The sequence below is a fragment of the Zootoca vivipara genome, chromosome 5, assembly GCF_963506605.1.
Source record: "Zootoca vivipara chromosome 5, rZooViv1.1, whole genome shotgun sequence".
Lineage (NCBI taxonomy): Eukaryota > Metazoa > Chordata > Lepidosauria > Squamata > Lacertidae > Zootoca > Zootoca vivipara.
The window spans coordinates 56,063,344-56,088,892 of record NC_083280.1 but is presented as its reverse complement, the minus strand read 5'-3'; the positions used below and the strand labels follow the sequence as shown (position 1 = coordinate 56,088,892).

The window sequence follows — 25,549 nt, the reverse complement described above, 5'->3', positions numbered from 1 at the left end:
ATAGCTTCCATCAGCTCCAGCCAGTATGGCCACTGGTCAGGGATGATAGAATTATAGGCCAAGCCACCTGAATAATGTAATGACCGACTTATATTCTCATTTCTGTTTTGCATCCCACAAATTTATGATTGTTCTGATTCTTTTAAGTCTAAAGGGTATAGCATGGGGCTTTTACTGCTAACATTAGCCTCAAAAGATAGGCAGAAGTGTACATCTAGGGAAAGGAGAATTCTTGCAAAAATTTGTAAAATGTGTACAAAAAATGTGATTATTAGGATAAATTAGCACTTAAATACTGGCAAATTTCAATGAGGATTTTTCTTTTTTCTTTTTCTTTTTTAAAAAAGCGAATTTAAGCTTTGAAAAATGTGAGTGAGAGAAAAGGCAGTTCTAACTCTTCAGTCTTGACAACTATCTTAAACATGGCTCCATGTTCCCAGCCCTGACTTACCAGTCTTGACAAAAAGTGAAGTGAGAGTAAACAATATTTTCATGTTCTCATTGTTTGTATATATTTTTTTATAAAAAAACAAGAACTCAAAATGTATCCATTCGTATTTATAAAGACAGCTTTGCCTTCTTTTCAGGCAGGTGTTAATGAAAATGATTTTTATGATGGTGCTTGGTGTGCAGGACGGAATGATCCGTACCAGTGGATTGAAGTGGATGCTCGGAGGCTAACAAAGTTCACAGGAGTTATCACGCAAGGAAGGAATTCTCTCTGGCTGTAAGTGCATGGATTCTTTCTGACTTTCTACAGAAAACCCAGAAATTTGGGTGATAGTTTTGTGCTATATAAAAACAGCGCTGGAGGAGAAATTAGATTCAGAACATATAAAGGCAAATATACCACATTCATACTTTCTGGAACAATATGGAAATTGAAATACTGCCACCATTCAAATTTCACACTTCTCTGAATGTTGCAATGCAGTTCTCTCCCCAGGTAATGTGTACAAAAATCCTTATATTAAGGTAAGGTTTGCATTGAAATGCATAAAGTGAAAATAACACAGAAAAATGCATTGCTTTAGAAAGAATGGCTTTGCAAAAATGCGTGTATTAGCAAAATTGAAAACAAAAATGTGGATATTAGGAGATATCAAAATGCTGGTAAATATTCCCAAGGGCTTTTTAAATTGGGGGGGGGGAATCACAAGATGATGCAGAAATGTGGAGAACCAAATTTAAGTTTGGAAAAATGAGAAACTGAGAGAAACTGAAATTGACAGATTCGCAAATGCCTAATAAAGTCAGTAGCGTGCATAATAATGACACTGACATAATTAAACACAAGAGAAATAATGTGCTAGGGAAAGACAATATTTTAAAACAACCAACACTACTTCCCATCATGGACAAAAGTTCCCCAACTTTAGCTTCTGGGATTTGAAGGCACACATCTGTTAGCTAATGCTCTTGGCAGGTTGCTAAGTTGGGACTGATTATTCTCTTTCACTCATGTTGATTGGAGCTTAACTTGAGAGAAATACGAAGGACAGACAGACCTAATTTTGCCTGTTGGCTGGAGATTACCCAACACTGCTCTATCTCTTTGGGCAAATACAGTGGTACCTTGAGTTACAAATGCCTCAGGTTACAAACGCTTCAGGTTACAAACTCCGCTAACCTGGAAGAGTTACCTCGAGTTGAGAACTTTGCCCCAGGATGAGAACGGAAATCGTGTGCCAGAGGCGCAGTGGCAGCAAGAGGCCCCATTAGTAAAAGTGTGCCTCTAGTTAAGAACAGTTTCAGGTTAAGAACGGACCTCCGGAATGAATTAAGTTCATAACTAGAGATACCACTGTACATTTAATTAATATTAATTAATTAATATTCTGACAATGTGGTTGTCACCATGATTTTAGGCTGCATTTGCAGTAAGTAAACTTTCATGGGCACCACACAAACACAAAAGCACACCCCCTCACACACACACCCCTTTTGCTACTGGCTACAACAGAATGCCTCTTCCAGGTCTTATTTCAGTTGGTGAAAGACAGAGGAAAGGTGCCTGGGAAGGTGTCTGTGGTTGCATGTGCAACCATGGGCCTCACATTGGTGAAGCACACCACTGACAGGTGTTTCAAATGGGATGAAGGCGATATTGTTCAGGCAGAAAGCAGGGAGGCTGGTCCTATGTCTTCTTTCAGGATAGTCACATTTGTCAATGTTTGGTGCAGATCACCAAGTTAGTGTGCATGGCCCCTTTAGATTTACAGTGGTACCTCTAGTTACGAACTTAATTCATTCCGGAGGTCCATTCTTAACCTGAAACTGTTCTTAACTAGAGGCGTGCTTTTGCTAATGGGGCCTCTTGCTGCCACTGCACCACTGGCACCATAGCTGCCAAGTTTTCCCTTTTCTCACGAGGAAGCCTATTCAGCATAAGGGAAAATCCCTTAAAAAAAGGGATAACTTGGCAGCTATGACTGGCACATGATTTTCGTTCTCATACTGGGGCAAATTTCTCAACTCGAGGTAACACTTCCAGGTTAGCGGAGTTTGTAACTCGAGGTACCACTGTATTTGAATACAAACCAGTAAATATTTAGATGTATCATAGCACCAAAAAGAAAGAAAGATCAACCTACATCAAAATGTAGAAAATGTGGTGCTGTGGTTAGAATGTCAGAGTAGAACCAGAGTGACCAGGGTTCAAATGAACCCACAGAGTAACCTGGGGCTAGTCACCAACTCTCAGCCTAACCTACCTCAAAGGGTTGTTCTGAGGATAAAACAGGTAGAGGGAGAATGATGTACCCCACCTTGAGCCCCTTGGAAGAAAGTTGGAATATAAGTGTACCAAGAAATAAAACTAAAATAAAATACATTTTCTTTTTCTTTTCTTTTCTTTTTTTTAAAAAAACCTGACAACGAGTTCCTATCAGGGAATAGACTCCTCTTTCTAGGAAGACCGCAGAAAGAAAGAAAGAAAGAAAGAAAGAAAGAAAGAAAGAAAGAAAGAAAGAAAGAAAGAGATTTTAGCATACAGTGAAAAGTCCTGGTCATTGGTGTCTGATTTTTCAGGGGAGGCATGTTCAACAGCTCATTTGCCACTGCACTCAAGGCTCCGGGGCAAAGAGTCACAGAGGAAACCTCTGGCACATGCAGTACCAGAAGGAGGGCCTCCACAAATGACCATAGTGATTGAGCAAGGAGACAGGGAATCTTGCTCTTGATTACTTTAGGGCTCTGTAGACCAACAACAGAATCCGGAACTTGGTCTGGTGGCATACTGGCAGCCAGTGCAATTTCCTCAGCACCAGTGTCGCGTGCTGACAGAGGGCAGTGCCAGCCACAAGTGACATTACCCAGTTCTGCACTAGCTGCAGCTTCTGGACATGAAGGTAGCCCAACATAGAGTACATAAAAAGGTAAGGGGACCCCTGACCATTAGGTCCAGTCGTGACCGACTCTGGGGTTACGGCGCTCATCTCACATTATTGGCCGAGGGAGCCAGCGTACAGCTTCCAGGTCATGTGGCCAGCATGACAAAGCCGCTTCTGGCAAACCAGAGCAGCACATGGAAACGCCGTTTACCTTCCCGCTGTAGCGGTTCCTATTTATCTACTTGCACTTTGACGTGCTTTCGAACTGCTAGGTTGGCAGGAGCTGGGACCAAGCAACGGGAGCTCACCCCGTCACAGGGATTCGAACCGCTGACCTTCTGATCAGCAAGCCCTAGGCTCAGTGGTTTAACCACAGCGCCACCTGGGTCCCATCATGAAGGTAGCCCAACATAGAGTACATAGAAATAATCAATTGTCAAGGTCGCCTGTTCATGGGCCACTGTAGACAAGCTATCTCTTTCCAGGAATGGTCATCGCTTGCATATCAGCTGAAGCTGGTAAAAAGCATCCCTAGCCCCTGAGGCCACTTGAGCAAACTATGTACTTATCCCTTCGAGAGGGAGTGTAACCCCATCTAGAATGGGTAATCAGTGGCCAGTGGCAGTGATCTACCCCCTTTTGGGGGGTTCAGGTCCCCCCTTTTGGGGGGAGCCAGTGATCTACCAGTGATCTACTGGTAGATCATGATCTACCTGTTGGATGTGCCTGTACTAGACTGTGGATCCTACAGGGCCTCTCTCTTGACAGGATTTGGTTTCAGTTTATTGGCGCTCATCCAGCCCACCACACAGTCAAGACACTTTATAACCATAACTCTGCCTCATGTCTTCACTCTAATGTGTGTGTTGGGCCGGGAGGAACAAAACTATATATTTGGCTGGGGAAAGAAGCTTTGTTTCACATATTATAACTTTCCAAACAGAGATTAGAGCTTTCTTTCCCATTATTGCATTTACCCAAAACATATTTTCTCAGATGCAAGTTGCTGATTTCAGTAAGTTTTATTCTAAGGAAGCATGTTTAGCATTGTAGCCTCAATCAAAATTCTAATTTAAGATGCTTAAACAAAAACACTTGTGCTCTATAGAGTGCTGATTAAAATGCAGCTTTTTTGTTCAGACTAATGAACCATAATGGGAAGTCTTCCTGATTAAACCTGGAGAATTATGTTCTGTGCTGGTTTGCCTTCAACAGCCACATGTCAGGAGATGTAGTTAAATGTCCTGTTAAAACACCATGCCGGACATCCAGTTGTTAAAGGAGCTATTAGCCATTTAATAGGCTATGTGCTTCCTCCATGGTCAGAGGCAGTATTCCGCTGAATACCAGTTTATGAGAAAATGGGGGGGGGGACTATTGACATAACAAAATTACCAGCTGACAGTTTTAATTAAGAGCTGAAACTATTCATCACCACCCAAGCTGGGGTTATTACCTAGGCAAGAAGAGCTTTTACTGGCCTTGTCTGTATGGTGCTTCTGCTTTGTCCTTTAGGGATGTATTTGTGCAACAGTAGATACAGTGGTACCTCGCAAGATGAATGCCTCGCGCAACAAAAAAGCTTGCTAGATGAAAGCATCTAGCGATTCTTTGTTGCCTCGCAAGACGAAGTCCGCGTCTCGCAGGACGATTCCCCCCCTGCTCTTTTTTTTGCCATCTGCCATTTGTTTCCGCAAGATGAAAATTTTCGTAAGACGGCACGACCTGGGGAACGAATTATTTTCGTCTTGCGAGGTATGACTGTATAAGGTATTGCAATAGCCAAAGTATTACTTCATTCGGCTTGAATGCTGAGGACTTTATCTGTCTGGAAGTGCCATGCTAGAGCTGGCACAGGGGAGATGCCTTTCCAGCAGCTGCATCACTGCTGCTTATGGGGATGGTGCAGGATCAGGTCAAAGAAGGGGCAAGGCATGAGACTGTGCAGTAGCACAGCTCCAACCTTCACCCTCCCTTGGTCCTGCCCGGTCCAGGTAAGCATCCTGCTGTCAGGAGGACATCTGTGCAGGCCTTCCCATTGCCAGCTGCTCCTGAGCCTCAGAGATAATTGGGCTCTTATTATTTAAATACTGACTACCTGATTGGCTTTGGGATAAGGTTGTTATATAGGTTATTCAATGCTGCAACATTGGAAAGAAAACTGGATGCCATCCAAATATTGTACATTTTGCAGCAATCTTCCTTCCTTCCTTCCTTCCTTCCTTCCTTCCTTCCTTCCTTCCTTCCTTCCTTCCTTCCTTCCTTCCTTCTCTCTTCCTTCCTTTCCTTCCTTCCTTCTTTTATTTCTTTCTTCAAATAAATGTGTTTACTTGAAAACTTAAGAAAGTGCATTTAAGAATTTCTATGTGTATGCGCGCAAGCACGCACCCACACCCACAGTTTCTATTGTCTATCCAGCAATGGCACTTTGCCAAAGGATAGCTACATTCTTTTATAAGAGGCATTCATTTCCCAGTCAGATACTCAATGCTTGCTGGTGGCTCCACGAAGCTGCTAACAGACATCAATACTGGCCATGTGCCAAAAAGCCTTTCCAGCAGGAGGTTAAACCTGAGGAGGCTGGCTAGAAAAAAGAAGAAGAAGGCACCAATGAGAACCAGATCTGCAACCTGGCTTGAAGAAATTCATGTATTTTAAACTTGGAAGGGATTGCCAACCCCGCCTTGAATATATACTAAGTCTCAGGTCTCTAACATGGTGCCCATGGGCACCATAGTGCCCTGAAGCTCCCCTCTTGGCACCCTACCCCTCTCATTTCTTTTTACATAATTGTTTACTTTGGGGGTTGTTTTGTTGGAGAGGTGGACCTTTTAAAAAAACGATGTGTGCTTTATTTCTTTTGGTGAGTGTAGGTGCTTTGCCTGTTGCTTGGTGAGGGGGAAGTTTCTGAGCATCACAAATTTTATTTCTATCAAATAGGTATCTTGTGGTGCCCATGTCACTGAACATAATGTGCCCCAAGCAGAGAGTAGATGTATTCCCAGACCAACTAACAAATGAGTTGAGCTATTACTCTCGATTATAAAGGTGCATGCAGAATCCAGGTATGATCAGCTGTAGTAATAATAATAATGATGATAATTTATTATTTATACCCCGCCCATCTGGCTGGGTTTTCCCAGCCACTCTGGGCAGCTCCCAACAGAATATTAAAAACATGATAAAACATCAAACATTAAAAACTTCCCTAAACAGGGTAAGAGTGAAGGCCATCTAGTATAGGGAGGAGGCCAGTTTAAAAGAGAGTGTTTGAGCATGGGAGCAGAGACTATACCCATACCTTTCAACTAACCTTACTTCTCTACTCAACCACATGTGCCTTTTTTCTTAATTTTATGTGCAACTAGAAAAATAAGTTGAGTGTCCCCTTTGGTTTTTTTAAAAAAACAAAACACAATTGCTCAAGAGGACCAACTTCATTTCAGGCACAAATTTATTTAAATCCTGGTGTACTTTTTTCTTGCCATTTGGCTGTGCACATGAGACAACTACTAAGTTAAAGTATTAGAGAGAGAAAATCTCAACCTGGTCTTTGAGTTTGATTTGCTTCAAAGCGTTCTAGTTGTAAATGTTAGGAAGCTTATGATTAAGGTGAAAACCTGTTCTTTTGACTATTTAGAATTTCCATTCATTCATTATGGCTTTGTGTAGTTAAATAGGGTTTCTGGGGCAATGAAAGGCGAATTCTATCTGCAGGTGCTGCATATATTGCGATGAGCGTTTCCCTGAACTTCCCCAATGAATAATCTCCAATATTGCTATTTCAGACTTGACCCTCTGTTGAAGAGAAACTGCCAATCATGTTGAATTGCATTGAGGTGTGAGGTTATGTGGTGATAGGGACAAATCCTTTAAGCACTTTGGGGATTAGAGCTAGTCTGACAAACTCATGAAGCCAGAAGCTTTGCTTGGGTATTCATCTCTGGAAATTTCAGCTTTGAAACTTCCCATGTTTACAGATGAAGGCCCTATTGGGAAGTTATTGTGAGCACACACAGAGGAAGAAGAAGCAGGATCATGACCCCGTGCATGCTCATCATAAGGTCTAAAGGGGTACAAACTATACAGGTGTGTGTTGTGCCTATGTGATCTGGAACCCTGCCTTTTCTAGGTGGTAGGCCAGTAGTGAATGTGATTGTGTTTGGAATATTGTATCAAGTGCATGACAGCATTTAACGTGTTTGTTTCTTATTTTAAAAATAGCAGTGGTGGGGAAAAGGGGGCAACTGGGATGGGAACTGCAGTGTGCAGGGAATGGTATTAATAGTCCTCCTCTTGTGCATATCCTATGATTCTGACAACCCTCTCCACCAGGGCTGTTTTCCAGAAGATATAGGAAGCCGCAGCAATTGAGGCAACATGGAATTTAATGATTTTATTGTCAAAGTAGCATGCAAACAGGTCACAGCATGCCAGCAAGTACACCAGAGGCCCTTCTGCCACTGTGACTGCCCAAAACAATTATTTGAGGATGCAACACAATGGCAAAGTAGTTCTGCTTTGCCATCTTCCCTGTCATTTGGTAGGCAGAATTATGTAATCTAACGAGTGCCCAGCCAGCTTTGGTGTGAATTTCCCACCACCTAAGTTCCAGTTGTCCCCCAGTTTGCTTCATTGTCTGACGTGTGGGTTCTGCGACACCAGAGAGGATCCTTGGGAATGATCATGTCAACAGCATAGGTTCAACCCCTGGGATCTCCTGGTAGGGTGGAAACTCACTGCCAGTCTGTGTGGATATTACTGGGGTAGATAGACCATTGGTGTGACACAGTGTCAGGCAGCTCCTTTTGCTCCTATGTACTGAAGCTAAGCCAATTGACAAAAAAGGGACACAAACGGAAAATAGAACATTATTCGTACCAAGTATCTGAATCAAACAGGATTCCAAATGACCCCAATTGGTCAAATAGCTAAATATTTAAATATTCTTTTCTTTTTAGATTCAGCTTTTTGTGCAGAATTATGAAAGGGGTAATCCATTTCATGCTTGCACAAAATATATTTGTGACAACATTGCTTTTTAAGCTTTTAAAAATTCAGATTTGGACTGTCTGTTCTATGCTCAAAAATAGCCTTGATAATGAATTCATTATTCTTATGCAGATGGTTGATTTTCCCTCCTATATTTTTATATAGCCATAAATGGGATGCATATCCCTAATTTTGCATGCTACAGGCATATAGTAGTTTTAAACTAATTTAGTTCAGCCCCTCAGCATGTTTTCTGTGATTATAAAACATCTTTCATTTTTGAAAATTACATGAAAAATCTCTTTAAGATTTTATTTATTGCAGCTTATTTACATAAACATGGGTGAGCTATTTTTGATATAGAAGACTATTGCAATCAGAGCTGGGTCAAAACCTCTCAAAATACATTTCCGCCCCTCAAAACATTCAAATGATTGATCTTTTTCTCCCTCCCCCTCAACAAAGAAAGAATTTTTTCTCTGAATATTCTCTACCATGTTTCTGTGCAACCTCTCCCAAATGCCTATGAATGACACTAGGTCCTAGAGCATTGTGGAAGATCCAAGATGTTGCTTATTATGGAGAAGGCCAACACAGTACCTCTTGCTACCACTTTCAGAAGAGGTAACACAAATAAACAGAAAATGAAAAACCAAGGAGGAGGAAAAAGCTGTGCTAATGGTAAATCCAACCCCTGATCAATTGTTGGAGAAATTATCTCCCTTCCCCCCTGAGAAAATCAGTGAAATGGTCCTCATAATTTCTCTGCCCAAAAAAGGAAGGAGATTTTTTTTGGGGGGGGGGATCTGTACACAGTTTGATGTACTTCACTGTGTGTATATGTATTGTACTCCACAAACTACATTTTTAAGCATAAGCCAAACCCAAGATCCACCAGGATGTGCAAGTTTGGAATAAGCAGATCTCTGGCTGATCTGGACTAAGCTTGACTCAGCCGAGGCTACACCAGCTGAAGTCCTCCATCCTAGTTCAGCTGGATTTGTGCCATGGTAAATCTTTCACCCCAGCTCAGCCAACACTCAGTCTGGACTCAGCAGAAGCTGATTGAACTGAGGCTGGTGTAATTCCTGAAATGGGTGTTCTGGGACCATGGCTGGGAACAGGACAAGGGCAGATTTACACCCAGTCTAACCACCTTTCAGCTCAGTTACATGATCCAGCAACCCAGCAGAACATATGAAAATGGTGGTGTAAGTCAAAATAAAGACTTTTTTTCCCTCTGCCAGGCTCAGGCCTGATCAACCTGCTGGGAGTTTGGATCTGGGGCAACTTTTTCCAACTTAACTTAAGACAATGTATCTTCTGCTAGCTTCCTATAGTTAGGATTTTTTTGGCTGCTGTGTACGTGGCACATTTTACATTTTGTAAGTGAGTCCCCAAAACTGTGTTTGGCCATACCCCCAGTGTGTGTTTGGAAACATGGAGAGCATGCATCTGTTTTCTAATAGGTAAATATGACCACAGATTTATAGGAAGTAGGGAGAAATAAATGAGAAGACAAAATAGTGCTTACTTTTCTTTCCAAAATGCTTAACCGTGAAATATACAATCAATCCCATGTTTTTTCCTGGTGGGATATTCAGACCTGCACTCTGATACGTACACCTGTTTAGGAGTAGGTCCCATCAAATTCAGCAGGACTTCCTTCAGAACTATTATTCCAAGGATGCCAGGCTCCAAAATAGACATACCTAAGACTGATGAGTAACAGGGCAGTCTCGAGTAGGTCGCGCGCCCTGGTGCTGAGGGGCGGAGATCGCTCCGGTGCCCCCGCCCTCGCAGGGCACAGCATGGTTTCCGTGCGGCTTTGCCGCGCGGCGCCCTACCTACCGGCCCAGCGCCCTGCCGCACCGCGCCAACGGGGGTCTACGTAGAGCCAGCCCTGATGAACATGGCCAGATGTTTTTTTACATGTTCCTGGTAGTTCTAAGTCTCCTTGAGCTGATAACATTGTGGGGGAATGGTTATATAAGGCAAACTAAAATCTGGACTGGCCACTGCTTATAGAGTTTTAAAAATTCCAGTTGCCCTGCTTTTAACTACAGTAATTAGGCAATTTCATCCATTAACAAATTCAGTAGTGCTGCATCTCATTAGTGGCGGTATTTTGAATGTTTTTTTGTCTGCGTTTTCTTTTCTCCTTTGCATTCTACTACTGGTTTTCTCTTTTAATTGGCATTTGGCTTGGGTTTCTCTTCTATAACACTGCTAGATGGAATATTGCCTCCAAAGCAATATTCATCTTTGCAGTAGGATCAGGTAGGACAATAATTTTCATTAATGTGGTTGGGGAGCAGGGAAGGAGAAACAAATTGAGATTAGTTACTGAACTTGTATGAAGCTTTGAAATTGCTCGCACTTGCATTGTTTTTGTATCACTTTACATCTAGAAAGACTTGAGACGCCAGTCTGTCCCCCCCCCCCGAGCTAAAGCCCTAGCAAAGTTATGCCCTTAGAGATTTCTAAACAGACAGAAGTTTAGGAAACTGTTTAAAGGGCTTTGGGGCTATTGACGTCAAAAGATTGTGTGACAAGCATTAAACCAGTGTATAAAAAGCCTTCAGATTCCAGCTTTTAAATACAAACATATTCCACAAATCTGTTTTCCCCCCCCCCCCCCCGAATATCTTCAGCAGATTTCTTTTTTAAATACCAGATTGTTGAAATAATGGGGAAGTTACCTATTCATTTAAGTGGAATCATTCTTGCTATGTTAGTCCAATGTGATCTGTCAAGAAAGAGACCAAACTCTGCCGCACAATAGAAAAAAGAGAACATATCTATGTTCAAAACTTACATTAATTTTATATCATTTATCCTTACTACCTGCCCCTCAAGAACCTAAGGGTCATAGTATACCGTGTTTCCCCTTTTTTAAGACGTAGTCATTATATAAGCCATAGCAGGATTTCTAAGCAATTGCGCGATACAAGCCATACCCCGAAAATAAGACATACTGATAGACCCTTCACCCAGTAGCAATAACCCCCCTCCCGCCAGCCAACCCCCCCTTAAAAATATCTCCATTTTGCTGTCGCTCCACAGACACGTATTTCCTTTAAAAGCTTGTAAAAATGCACTGAAGAGCCGTAGCTGCTGGCTGCCGAAGCCTCGTGACCTCCGTGAGCGCGTCTGTCTCTCTCTCTCCCCCCGCCCCCTGCGTCTCTCTCTCTCTCTCTCTCTCTCTCTCTCTCTCACACACACACACAGAGAGAGAGAGAGAGAGAGAGAGAGAGAGAGCACCCACCTCTCGCTTCCCCCCACCTTTCCCTTCCATTCTATGCGCCCACCCCTGAGTTGCCTGTTGATTTCCTCTTGACGGGAGAGGGGCGATTGAATGCAAAGGCTGTTTTCCCTTTAAGGGAGAGATCTCCGTGTGCGCGTCTGTGTCCTCTGTCTCTCTGTCTCTCTGTCTCTCTCTCTCACACACACACAGAACCCACCTCTCGCTTCCCTCCACCTTTCCCTTCCATTCTATGCGTCCACCCATGAGTTGCCTGTTGATTTCCTCTTGACGGGAGAGGAGCGATTGAATGCAAAGGCTGTTTTCCCTTTAAGGGAGAGATCTCCGTGTGCGCGTCTGTGTCTCTCTGTCTCTCTGTCTCTCTCTCTCTCTCTCACACACACACACAGAACCCACCTCTCGCTTCCCTCCACCTTTCCCTTCCATTCTATGCGTCCACCCATGAGTTGCCTGTTGATTTCCTCTTGACGGCAGTCTCCTGTGTCTGATTGTTGTCTCCTTGCAGCCTTCCTTTCTACCTTATGCTTGCTTGTCTGTGGAGCTGCCCCTTTAAGGATTTGTAAGTAGTCTGGATCGCAGTCCTTGCCTTGGGGACTTTTTTTAAAAAATTAAGGACTTTTTCCTTCTTGCTGTTTGTGAGCACAAAAGCTAAACTGCCGGTCCTAGCTTCCTTTACCCACAAAATTTTACCTTGCTAGCTCAATTGCTTCTTAATTGCTACCATTTACCAAGTCAGCAATCTTAATTGCTGTTTAGCTGGCTTCTTTGTTCTCAGCAGGTAGCTTCTTTGCTATCAGTGATAGCACTACAAAGTTCTGGTTACAGGTAGGTAGCCGTGTTGGTCTGGGTCGAAGTAAAATAAAAAAATTCCTTCAGTAGCACCTTAAAGACTCATACCAAAATAAAACTTAGTTGGTCTTTAAGGTGCTACTGAAGGAATTTTTTTATTTTAGCACTACAAAGTGTTACATTGTTGGAACTTAAGTCTTGGGCAGCTGGCTAGTAGAGATCCTTATTTGCTTTACTATAGGCTACTGCTAGGACTGTATCACACAGATAGATTCCATTATACTGGTTTAGATTTAAGAAGCTCCAGTGTAGCAGATTGCTATTAAGTGAGTCCCCACATCAGAGGAGAGAGAGAGCAGCCCTTTGAGAACATCCCAGGGCTGGGGAGAGAGGGCTGGGCCAGGGACGCACACACCTCCCTTCCCTCAGACTCATAATAAAAATACGAGTAAGACATCCCACCAAAAATAAGCCACCCTGTGGTTTTTTGAGAAAAAAAAGTAATAAGACGGTGTCTTAAAAAAGGGGAAACACGGTAATGAGAGACAAATTAGATGGCATAGTTCTGTCCTTGAGTGAACAAGATTTTTTGCTTTTGTTTCCACAGACTGTCAGCGTGGGTGGGTGGCGGGTGCACACAGGGCCGGTGCTAGGGCTTTTTGCGCCCTGGGCAAAAAAGCTTCTGGCGCCCCCCCCCCCGGGCGCATGCGTCATGACGCACGCACAACACAGCTGATGCCCCTGCGTCCCCTCCATTGGTGTTGTGGGGGGCACGCTGTGAGCTCAGTGAACGGGCGGGCGGCAGCAGTGCCCATAGCTGAAGGCTTCAGCTGCGGGCGCTTGCCGCCGCTACCGCCACCGCTCGCTCGCTGCAGCCACTGCTGGGGGGCTCTCGGCATCCCCTCCATAGGCGGGAGGACGCTGAGCTCTCCTTTCGGCTCGTGCTCCTCCCGCCTATGGAGGGGACGCTGTGAGATCCTCAGCGAGCGAGTGGGTGGGCGGGCGGGCAGCGGCGGCGGCAACGCCCATAGCTGAAGGCTTTGGCTGCGGGTGCTTGCCGCCACTAGCGCCGCCGCTCGCTCGCTGCAGCTGCCGCTGGGGAGCTCTCGGCGTCCCCTCCATAGGCGGGAGGGCGCTGAGCTCTCCTAGAGCCAGCTCTGCCGCCTGGCTGGCTGTAGAGCGCGGAAGCCCGCCCGCCCCCACTGGGCTCATGGCGCTCGGACGGCGCTGTCGCTGCTGCGCTGGGCGCGGCAGCGCTCAGGTTCCCCCGCCTCCCCGTCATGTGGCGCAGCCCTGCGCCCCCTGCAGAGCATTGCAGGGAAGCGCCTCAGCAGCAGCAGGAGAGAAAGCTGCGAGCGGAGGGCAGCGGGCGGCGGGCAGGGGGCAGGCTGGCAGCGCCCCCTCCATGACGGCGATCTAGGTGGTTGCCTAGCTCGCCTTTATGGACGCTCCGGCCCTGGGTGCACAATCGATAGGTTGGAGACTTTAACTTATTGCATCCTACTATGATTCCAATTTGCACCCGGGGCTCTACTGACTGCAGCATTGCAAAAAGGTTCACATTCATTTCCGAGTGTACGGAATTTTTTTTGTTATTGATTCCTTTCCTGTACAACTACAAGGGGTGATATGGCTATGTGCTATCCAATTGTAAAATAGAAGCCAAACCAAGTAGCCCAGAACCATCTCACTTTTGCAGTGTAGATGACAGATGCACATATAAGTAATTGGCGTATTTGTTTGCTACCCAGGGCTCCTTGGGAAGGAATGATGGGATATAAATATGCCTCTGAGCCTTTATTGCGTATGGGGCAATGTGTAAATGGGGATGATTGTATTGGCGGCTACCCTCTATGAGTTGAAGTGGGGAATCTACTTATGTGTGATCATAATGCCTGAATAGAGCTTTAAAATAAGGGAAATGGTGGATGAAGGAAAGAGCGCTGATTCAGTTCAAACCCCACCCCACCCCTGTTGCTTTTATCTAAAGAAAAAGATTTTGGAAGACCTATTCATTGACCTTTCCCATCCCATTTGATTGGGAGCAGGGTGTCATTCGAAAACACAATGATGGACTTGATGCATTTTGATCTGATTTGGAAAAGCAATTTTGATCCTGTGGATCTTTAAATGTAGTTCATTTAGCACCATTAAATTCAAATAGTGTGCAAGCAAGACCATGTTCCGGTGAACAGCTGTTTCAACTCAGTGAATACATCAAAACTTCCTCTGCAAGCCATTAGTATATAAGTAAGCAGAGTTATAGACTTTATGTTGACATACATAGTTTTATTGCAGTAAAGATAAAGAAAAAGATGAAAAACAAGAATGGGCCCAATTTCTCCAGGGAGTTCTCCCACTGAAATGAATTTAAACTCTGCAAGCACTCTTGTATAGCTCTCATATATGTTGAAGGTGCTTCAGCATGAGAACTTCCCTGAGGAATTTGTCCACATTTACTTTTCTTACCCCGTGCTTCTCATAAGCTTAGGTTTTCTTGCATTGTCTGCTAAATTTACATTTCTATAACTTCCCTTGTTTTGATTTATTTTACTAGAATATTGTGTGAGCCAGTAAATCAATATTCATTTTTTAACAAAGAAAACCTTTTGATTCTTTCTAGGAGTGACTGGGTAACGTCCTACAAAGTCATGGTGAGCAATGACAGCCATGCATGGATCACTGTCAAAAATGGTTCCGGAGACATGGTTAGTATCACAAAACATAATATATATTTTTTTCCATTGCACTTGTTTATCACAGCTCCATTTTAATAAAATGTCTCAAGGGTAACACTCACTCCCTCTGAATATACATAAGGGTCTGGTTGATTCTGTTTCAGTGTATCTGACGAAGTGTGCATGCACACAAAAGCTCATACTAAAATAAAAACTTTAAGGTGCTACTGAAGGAATTTTTTTACTCACTCCCTCAATTTCAGTGGAGGCTTTTCTGCCAAGTTCTCATGAGCAGAATAACTGAAATTGGCAAAAGGCATATTCGGTAGTTGATACTGGATTCCAGTTACATATCCTGTGCTTCTGGTTTCTTCATTCTGTTTGGCCAGATTTAATGATAAGAACATAAGATGAGTCTGCTGGATCATGCCAATGGCCCATCTAGCCCTGCATCCTGTTCTAACAGTGGCCTGTGGGAAACCAGCAAGCAGGATTCAACCACAAGACCACTCTCACCTCCTGTGATTTCCAGCAGCCAACATTGAGAAGCATTACTGCCTCCAACTGTGGAAGCAGAACATAGCTGTTGTGGCTAGTAGCCATCAATAGCTGCCTTCTCCAGAAATTGGTCCAATCCTACTTTAAAGCCATCCAAATGGGTGGTCATCACTGCCTGCCGTGGGAGACAGTTGTGTGAAGAAGTACTTCTTTTTATCCATCCTGAAAATTCCAACACATAGCTTCATTGGATGTCCACGAGTTCCAGTGTTATGAAAGAGGGAGAAAACCTTTTGACTTATTCCAGGTCTTGTGACTAATGATGCTCACTTACTTGTATGCTGAAATAGATTTTTGAAGGCAACAGTGAAAAGGAGATCCCAGTCCTCAATGAGCTGCCAGTACCTCTTGTTGCACGTTACATTCGGATAAATCCTAGGACATGGTATGAAGATGGAAGCATATGCATGAGGCTGGAAATCTTAGGCTGCCCTCTCCCAGGTAAGTGACAGGCTTAAGACCAGGCTTGGCATAATAGCAAAGTTCCTAGGCCAGATCCAGTGGGAATTGTCTGAATTATTTATTAAAACAACTGTGCCTGATGGCAAGCATCCTGTCTGTCTCCCTTGATTCAGGAGATGTGCTGGAGATGTTTTTTCAGAGCACATAATAATTCTTCTGTATTACTCTGGGATAAAGTCAATGAAACATCCTTAATGAAAAGCCCCAGATTCCCCAGAAAGTTTTCTGGAATTCCTCACTGAATCACCAAGCTAGTTAAAGGCAGGCAATTAATGTTTGAGGGTTTTTTTTGGGGGGGGGGGCTTCAACCAGTTCATAGTCCCAGCAGTGGATAATCAGCAAAACGGTCTTCAAAAAGGAAAGAGGAAATATGACAGGCAGAGATTGAAGAGGAAGATAATGAAGGCTCAGAGGAGGAAGATAAAGCTCTTCAGATTCCTTTCTGGTTTCCAGAATATTGCTGTGCAGATGGATACAGAATAACATACAGAGATTTGCAGTTGCCTGAAAGGGATAGATGTACTTTTATTTCTAGTTGTCTCACAAATTGAACACAAAGGGGGGGAGGGGGGAAACCACCCGGAAATTACTTTTAGAAAAGAAAGTATCTTGATATAAGCAGAGAAGGAAATGTCTTTGAGCACACACATTTATTTATTTATGAGTATGTCATAGAATTGGTAGCTTCAAGGCAGGGTGACATTTTTTGCAGAATGAGAATCAGTATGCACCTGTAGGCACTTGGTAATGTAGCAGATAGCAATGCAGATCCAGATCGTACTTTAGCTGAGGACTCACTGGGTGGTCTTAGGCATGCTGTGGTCTCCATAACAATATAGTCACACAGCCTGCAACTTGTCTGAATCAGAAGATCAGAAGATGACTACTAGCATCTGTTCCTTCTCCATAACCACGCTCAAGTGCCAACTCTCTGGGTGCCCGAGCACCCACAAAATTCCCCAGGCACCCACAGTTGCAGGGCCAAGCTGGCACTTCTTCTGAAATGGTACTTGAGGAGTTCTCCAGTACATGTCTTGACTGCTGCATTGGCTGAAGGTGCCTATTCACTCTTGAAAAGGCAATGCAGAATTCAATCTCCCCCCCCCCAAAAAAACTCCAGCAGTTATCATAAGTAATACCAGCTGATTAACAGGTGAGCCTTTTCCTGAGGAAAAAGCCCTACAGGTCAAATTACACGCTCCAAGGGGCCTATGGGCTACAGGTTCTCCATCTTGATAGATTTGTTTTGTTTTGTTTTTTGTTAAAAAACCTCAACCTTTTTGGTAGAAACTGATGATGCTCATATACCCATCCCCCCAAAAAGTAGGCAAAACACTTATATCCCCCTCAAAATAAGTACATCACAGACAATAAAGTAGGGAACCCTTCTCTGATACCCCCATTGGTATCTGCCATCAACTAACACCTCCTCAAACTAAAATGTCTGGATATTTAAAAAAACAAAGGGAAAGGGAGGGGTTTGGGGTGGGTTTCAAGGGTGTTGTTTTAGGGTACCATTGTAGAGTTCAGTTTTAGAGGTGGTGGCAATGTGGGTATCTGAGAGTCGCATTGGGGACCCCAATTTTAGATTAAAAGTATTTTCTGTTAAATTGTTTTCTGGTTCTTCATTGTATCCTCCTGGTTTTTTTAATCATAGACCCAAATAATTATTACCACAGAAGAAATGAAATGACAACAACAGACAACCTTGATTTTAAGCACCACAACTACAAAGAAATGAGGCAGGTAGGACACAACAAATAGAGGTTCTGGTGCAAATGTGTTTGTGTGGTGACTTTAGAAGAATGGATCCTTAGCACTGCAATAACAGGCCATCACCACCTGAATCACTTTTCAAATCCAGCATGTTCTGAAACAATATGTGGGTTTCAGAGCACCCTACATAAAAACTATTTCTGTTGGATCTTATCCCACTGAAATTCACTTATATTCATATGAAGATTCATCCTTCGTCTGTCCAGATAATTTAATTTTTTTGCATTACGGCTGGAGTGTGAGGTAATTACTTGTTTAAGAAGAAAAAAGCTATGCTTGCTTGCAGATTCCTCAGTTGTGAACTTTGGGTTGGATACCTATGCATGGATCTATACTTCCATGAGCAGAATGTGGGTTAAAGGACCCTCCAGAATGCCATGTGTCTTAGTGATATGTGAACGAGAGAGAAAGGCAGAGATTGAACTGAGCCAAGGCACTTTGCATAAGTGGTTGAAGACAAGAACACAAGTCCTCACCTCCACAAGTGGAGAACTCTCCTCATGCCACAATTTTTTTTTGAAACTGTTCTATCTGAAATATGTTTGTCAGGTTGGTTCTGCACATGTGAATGGGGGATATTCATCCCACTTGTATGAGATAAAAGGAAAGTCTGCTGGCGCCAAAACCACTTAGATGTAGACCCTTGTGCTCCACACAAGTCCATTAAGAACATTTGCTCCACTGATGAGTATTAAAGAAGAGAAGGGTCTAGAATCAAAAATATCATTTTGGAGTGGATGGGACTTCCTGTATGCCCCACACCCCAAGAACATAGTTATCCATTGGACTTCACACAACCCAAATGGTCTGATGTAGTTATTGGCTCCAAAACAACAACAACAACAACAACAACAACAACAACAACAACAACAACAACAACAACATATGAGAGAAATATATATATTTTAGCACCTGTATTTTCATGTAATTCTTTTAAGTAGCACATTAATGCAGAAACGTGGTAGAACATACTTTGGATGAACACATGAAATGGATTAGAAAAGGACTGATTCATCGCTCCCTTCTCTCCTTGTAATACAACACAATGTTGACCATTTATGTGAATTTGTGGCATGGATTTGGGTTAATGTGTGGAGCATCTTAGGAAAGGTACTTCAGGAAGCCTTACAGTTCTATAGCTATAATTTTATACCACTGTAGACGTGAACAGTATCTCATCCAGAGTTGACAGGTACTGTGACTGGCAACAGAAGGCTTGTGCCACACAAATGACCGAGATTCACATAGGCATTAATCCCTGCCAGTCTACATTTAGACCTAACAGCTATAATTATGGTCCTTTAGCTTCAAGCACATGGCACTGTGGACAGATTTATATCACCACAGATGTAGGTGTACAATGTGTTAAAGATATCTCTTCCTATCTTTTTCTTCAAATATATAAAGGTAATATGTTTGGACAAGAAGTATGTGAATCATTTTTAGTGTGCTGAATCTTCAGCGTATTTATACTGAATGAGTCATCATTCATTTTTTATTGAGCAATTGTGTACTGAGTCACACACTGCGCTCACAAGAGATTTCATGGCCTATATTTTCAGCAGACAGATTAGATGAGTAGAAATGCAATTGGCATAATTAGTGTCAAGAACAATAAAGTTAAATGCATTTCAGATCCTAATTGTGCAAAGATAAGTTGTTCAGGTTTGAAATATATTTGGGGGAAACTAATAGCTTAAAGCAGGAGAAAATTATTTCCTCTGGTCTTATATAATGAGCAAAAAGATATGTGATTAAATAGTAGCAGCAGCTTAACTGGCCAGTGGAGAGCAAAATCTTTCATCAGAGCCTTCCACATTCTCTGCTTCTCTGATCACTGAGCCTTTGGAGAGTATTATTATAATTGGGCCATTAAGCAGCATTTAGTTGTCTCTTTTCACTGATATTGATTCTGCACTATCCAAATGTTAGCTATGGTGTAATCAAAGGGTGATTCGCTAATTCTAAGAAATGTGTGTGTTTAGAGGTAATATTTGCTTGTTTTGATTTTTAAGGCAGAACTAGATATCTCAAAGGGGCTAAAAAGTCTCACGATTGACTTAATATTTACCTTTGTCGCTTGCTGACATTGATTTTCCTTTTGCTGATGTCTATGTGCCACCTCTCAAAAAAGAAAGAAAATAATTGGGTCCTTTTCTTCCTTCATTTATCACATGGGTGATACCAGCCATTCTAGGATCACATACTCAATATGATGGGAGATTAATGCTACATAATCACTTTGGACTATGTGATATTTTATTTTACTTATTATATTAGTTATTATCAAAGTGTCTTGACCAGCCTTCAAAAACTACCTTACAGTGCAATCAGGGATAGAGAACCTGTGGCTCTTCAGATGTTGTTGGACTACAGCTGCCATCATCCCTGAAAATGCTGGCTGGGGTTGATGGATGTGGGAGTCCAACAACATTTGGAGGGCCAGAGATTTCTTCAAATGTGTGCTCAGAAGCAAGCTCTATTGAGTTCAGTGGTACTTACTACTTCCAGGCAATTGTGAATATAGGTTTAGTAGGCCTGTTTCGTAGACTTGTTATAGTCTATCTGCAGGTTCCAGGAAGCAATGCAATGGGGGTGGGGGGAACGAAACAGTTTCCCACTGTATATCTAACTCTATCTAAATAAATTGTCATAACAAGAATGAAAAAGAAACCCTGAGCCAAGAGAAGCCGTGTTGTGTTTTGTGACCACAATTGAATGTTAGCATGTGCTGCATATTGCAGGGAAGAGATATTGAAATGATCTCTGCATTAGTCTCATATGGTTTGTAACAGATAATGTTTGGCTTCTTGAAAGAGAAGACGAGAATGACAGAGATAAATAGATGGAATGAGTCTGGCTAAGGACCTAGTCAATAACCTGAAAGAGAATTTGTCATAAATTGGCCCCACAGCACTACATTCTCCTCAAAGGTTGCGACAACTGGCTTAGATTTGCTCTCAAAATCCTTCTGCAGCCTTGGGCACCGTATGAGCTGAGATTGAAACTAATGGGTTCTCTGAGGGAATTTATGCAGCTTTTTTGCCAGAAAGTTAATAGAAGAAATAATTGCTGCATACAACTCATAATAATTGTCTATTAGCAAATGTACTCTGGGCATGATTTATAGTATTCTGGTTGTTAATAGCTTTGACTGCATATTATCAGAGGCTTCTCTGTTTCTGCAAACACAAGCAAAAGTTGTTGGGGGGGGGGGAAGGCAGGCATTAACACATCACATTGCCAAATATGCAATTTGTACCGCACAGCTTTGGAAACGAGAGGGAAATAGGGCAAAAAATGCTCTCTTATTTACTGCATTTCTTGGGGGGGGGAGTCATTTTACCATAAGACCAAACAATTGCTATTGTCATTTAATTTAAACATTATATATCTATATATCACCCATGTCAAGGTCACCCACATTTTGGCCCTGTGGGTACATTTTCAAACTGGAGAAATTGTTGTAGGGAGTACACACACATGGTGGGAACTGTTGTGTGCACTATACCAGTGTTTCTCAACCAGTGTGCCTCCAGATGTTTTGGGACTACAACTCCCATCATTCCTGACCACTGGTCTTGCTAGCTAGGGATGATGGGAGTTGTAGTCCCAAAACATCTGGAGGCACACTGGTTGAGAAACACTGCACTATACACACAGCCCAACCAGCCACATATTTCGTCTATTAGCTAAGAATCAACCCAGAAAAAGAGGTAAGGGAACATGAGAAGAGCTGGCTGGATCAGGCCAATAGCCCATCTAGTCCAGCATTCTGTTCTCACAGTGGCCAACCAGATGTTTGTGAGAAGCCTAAAAGCAGCACCTGTATGATTAATCAACGAAGCACAAAGTTTCTTGAATAATGTTTAAAATCCTGCATCCTTCTTATTGGTCTATTCCTCCCTTTTACATAATTATTTCATTTTCATAAACATTAAGCATAATCCTACACCAGGGGGTGATTTTTTTAATTGCATACTACCTCGAGCTCTGGGGAACCCACAACCCTCTCAGATTATGTTGAATTCCAACTCCCATCAGCCTCAGTCAACGTGGCTTATAGTCAAGGATGTTGGGCAATAGAGTCTCTCATCATCTGTAGGCCTCCCATCCCTGTTGAGTGCTATCTTTGTCCCTACACCCTGCAACATGGAAACAATCATGGGGCGAGGTATACGCTTTTATATATATCACACCTATCTTTAATTTGTACAAATGTCTTTCTTTCTTTGATTATTTTACAGCTGATGAAAGTGGTGAATGAGATGTGTCCAAATATCACAAGAATTTACAATATTGGGAAAAGCCACCAAGGGCTAAAGCTGTATGCTGTTGAAATCTCAGACAACCCAGGAGAACACGAAGTTGGTTAGGACGATATATTCTGACCAAATAAAATCCCGGCTGGCGGACTGGTGGATGAAGTGGTTTTGAATGTTTAAATTTTTAACATTCCACATGTCTGCAGCACTTCGCAGTGGAGGCATGTGCCTACAAGCAGTCATGGTGTTGAGTACACGTGGGAGGAATTTTGATTATACTTCTTCTAATTAGAGAAGAAGAGGGATATAAATAGAAGCCATCCAAAGAGTGGGATCAAACTCCTTTATGCTAATCATATATTCTTCTTTTGCAATAATAAAAAATGGAGCCAACTTTCATGACGAAAAGTATGCACTGACAGTCCTTGTCAGAATAGACAGCAAGAGGTGTATAAAGTAACTTGGCGGTTTTGTAGACTAATAAATAAAATCTAGATTATGAATGTTTGCTGGTCATATTGTACTATAGTTTTAAAAACTATTAATGATAATGAGATAGTTATTAGTAACCAAATTGTTACAGTGGTGTGAGAAGAAAACATTTGCCCCAATATTTGTGTGCTTTGTGGTGGTTCAAATTGCATAATCACGTAGGGGGAATACATAAATGTGGAGAGAAAGAGTTTGTGGTCCCAGTCAGTAACAATTTTGACTGTGCAAGGAAGCAACACTGTCTGCCAATTGACTTACCAACAAACAGCCCTCTAGCCTGTTCCTCCATGTGAAGAGCAGCAGAGGCTTTAGTGGGCTCAATTTTTACCACACAGAAATTTCCCTGTCTTGTGCATAGGGGTGGGTGAGAAACTTGATTCAGTTTGCATTTAAAGGTGAACCCACCCCATCTGCCCTTTGTGAAACAATATGCCAACCGAAACACAGCCAGCCTTTGAAATTTGCAATTCTCTGAATTTTGCAGTGCAAAAGTTCTCTAGCCAAGGAATGTGTACAAAAGTGCATAGAATAAAAGTGTGCACAAAAATGCATATATTCATGGAAATAACACAAAACATGCATTACATTGGGATAAATTGTTTTGCAAAAAATTCCATATTGGGGACAAATGTAAAAGGTAAAGGGACCCCTGACCATTAGGTCCAGTCGTGACCTACTCTGGGGTTGCGTGCTCATCTCGCATTATAATACAAATGTATACAAATGTATACAGAGACAATTACATTAGAAGAAATTTGTGCCAATTTGCACTGAAATTTGCAATAATAATCGCAAACTGATAGGGAAATGTGGAGAACTGAGTTTAAGATTGAGAAAACGTGAAGCTGAGGGAAATCAAAATTGACAGATCTCTCTTTGTGCATTGGAAAGAGCAGCTGATATATGTAATAAGGGAAGACTCTGCTAAAGCTTCTTGCCTGCTGTTCAAAGCGCAGGAGAGGGAGTTAAAGAGACCCCTTTGCCTCCATTGCACATTTAGAGAAAGTGACCAAGATAGGCTTGGGAGACGAAGTTTCGTTGGAAACATAGCTTTGTTGGTTATAAAACTATTAGAGACTGGATTTTGTCCTCAGGCACGTAGTTGCCTATCCCTAACATATGGTATCGAAGAGGCATGAATGATACGCTGGAATGTACCATGTTTTGTTGTGTCTTCCTTCTGTGCCAGACCCTCCAAATCCCATTACTTTAGCTGGATTCTGTTTTTGGTGTGCTCACATCTTCCTTTGTTTTTTGAACAGGTGAGCCAGAATTTCGGTACATGGCAGGGGCTCATGGGAATGAGGTGCTTGGACGTGAGTTACTCCTTTTGTTAATGCAGTTCATGTGCCAGGAATATCTGGCTGGGAACCCACGTATTTCACGCCTTATTAAGGATACCAGAATTCACCTTCTTCCTTCAATCAACCCAGACGGATATGAAAAGGCCTACGAAGTGGTAAGGAAGAACTGCACTGGAATGGAGCTGATTGATTAATAGAAGAGACATATGCTGCCTTTTGAGGCATAGAATCATGGGCATTGTAGAACTTGCAGTGGGAGTTTTGAGTCAGAAGATTATTTCCTGCTATTTGGTTACATGAAAAAATATAAAATAGAAGATAATACTGTAGAATAATATGTAATTCATGTTGATACAGTTTCAAGAAGTATGAGAGTGTAGATACCATGAGATTACACAATAGTGGTCATAAACAGAGTTGAGTTGAAATGTTCCCCATCGCTACCTTTCTTCACCCTGTTCATGGGCAGTCAAATGCAATGCCATTCTGATAACGTTTTAAGGGAGTGCAATGCAGGCAAAATGAGGGGCTTACTGGCAGCAGCACTTTAATAATAATAATTTAATAATAATTTATTATTTATACCCCGCTCATCTGGCCGGGTTCCCCCAGCCACTTACAATATATGATAGGTGGCATGCAACAGAATTTGGTTAATGTTACATTGCGACTTTATTTAAATAAGCAGAATGTGTGATTTCTGGTGCCAAATTTAGAATCCGAATTTCCAGCGTCATATTTTAAGGTAAAATGTCCACACCAAAATTGAGTTTTCAAAATACAAACACCCTGAAACTTTGAGAGATTTTGTTTCAGCTCTGATTTGATATCACCTCCTCGACTTGCCTTTCTTCCAGTAATTCACTTAACGTGACATCTTGATCAAAGCACCAACATTTCTTAAGACCTAAAAGTGCCTTGGTGGCATATTGTGCAATTTAAAAGAGTGGTTGGGAGAAGCAATAAAGAGAGTCTTTAGATAGATTTTTGCAGTTAAGTGATATTGAATTTATTTCTTCTCCTGCTGTAATTAAGTTAATAACTGAAGCTGTATATAAACAATGCTTTATTGCACCAGAGTAACGTTTTAAAAAATTACAGCTCAGCACTGATTCTTTCTACACATTAATTAGCGTTTTCTCTGAATATTATTCAAGTTCAGCTTTTATAAATCTCCACTCAGCAAACCACAGTCTTTAGCCATAAGCCATGCAGTGGGATACATTTTACAAAGGAAACAGGAGTGCCATAAAAATTGTTTTAGAGGAATGTGAGCTTTCTAGAAAAGGGGAATATAACTTCATCACCAAGGTCCTGAAAACGCTGTAGCTCTGCCATAGTTGTAGACATTCAGGAGACTTGTTTTATTACTTTAAGAAAGGCACACAGAGTTTGTCACTATAATACAACCTAACCTAATTTGTTACAGGGTTCAGAATTAGGAGGCTGGTCTTTAGGAAGATGGACTCAAGATGGCATTGACATCAACAATAACTTCCCTGACTTAAATACTCTGCTTTGGGAATCTGAAGATCGTAAAAGGGTTCTGAGAAAGGTCCCAAATCATCACATACCAATTCCAGAATGGTACCTGTCCGAAAACGCTACAGTGAGTAGAATCAGTGCAAATGGGAAG

The 25,549-nt window shown here is 42.2% G+C and overlaps 1 protein-coding gene across 2 annotated transcripts in view; it reads left to right on the top strand.

Moving 5' to 3' along the window:
* CPXM2 (carboxypeptidase X, M14 family member 2) overlaps positions 1 to 25,549 on the top strand; it is a 68,632-nt gene that overhangs the window by 30,423 nt on the left and 12,660 nt on the right. For both annotated transcript variants that reach the window (XM_035138311.2, XM_035138310.2), the window contains 7 exons: positions 588 to 727; positions 15,002 to 15,086; positions 15,905 to 16,055; positions 17,734 to 17,822; positions 22,100 to 22,223; positions 23,872 to 24,068; positions 25,343 to 25,522. In XM_035138311.2, coding sequence (XP_034994202.1) covers positions 588 to 727; positions 15,002 to 15,086; positions 15,905 to 16,055; positions 17,734 to 17,822; positions 22,100 to 22,223; positions 23,872 to 24,068; positions 25,343 to 25,522 — 966 coding nt within the window. The remainder of the gene's footprint in view (positions 1 to 587; positions 728 to 15,001; positions 15,087 to 15,904; positions 16,056 to 17,733; positions 17,823 to 22,099; positions 22,224 to 23,871; positions 24,069 to 25,342; positions 25,523 to 25,549) is intronic.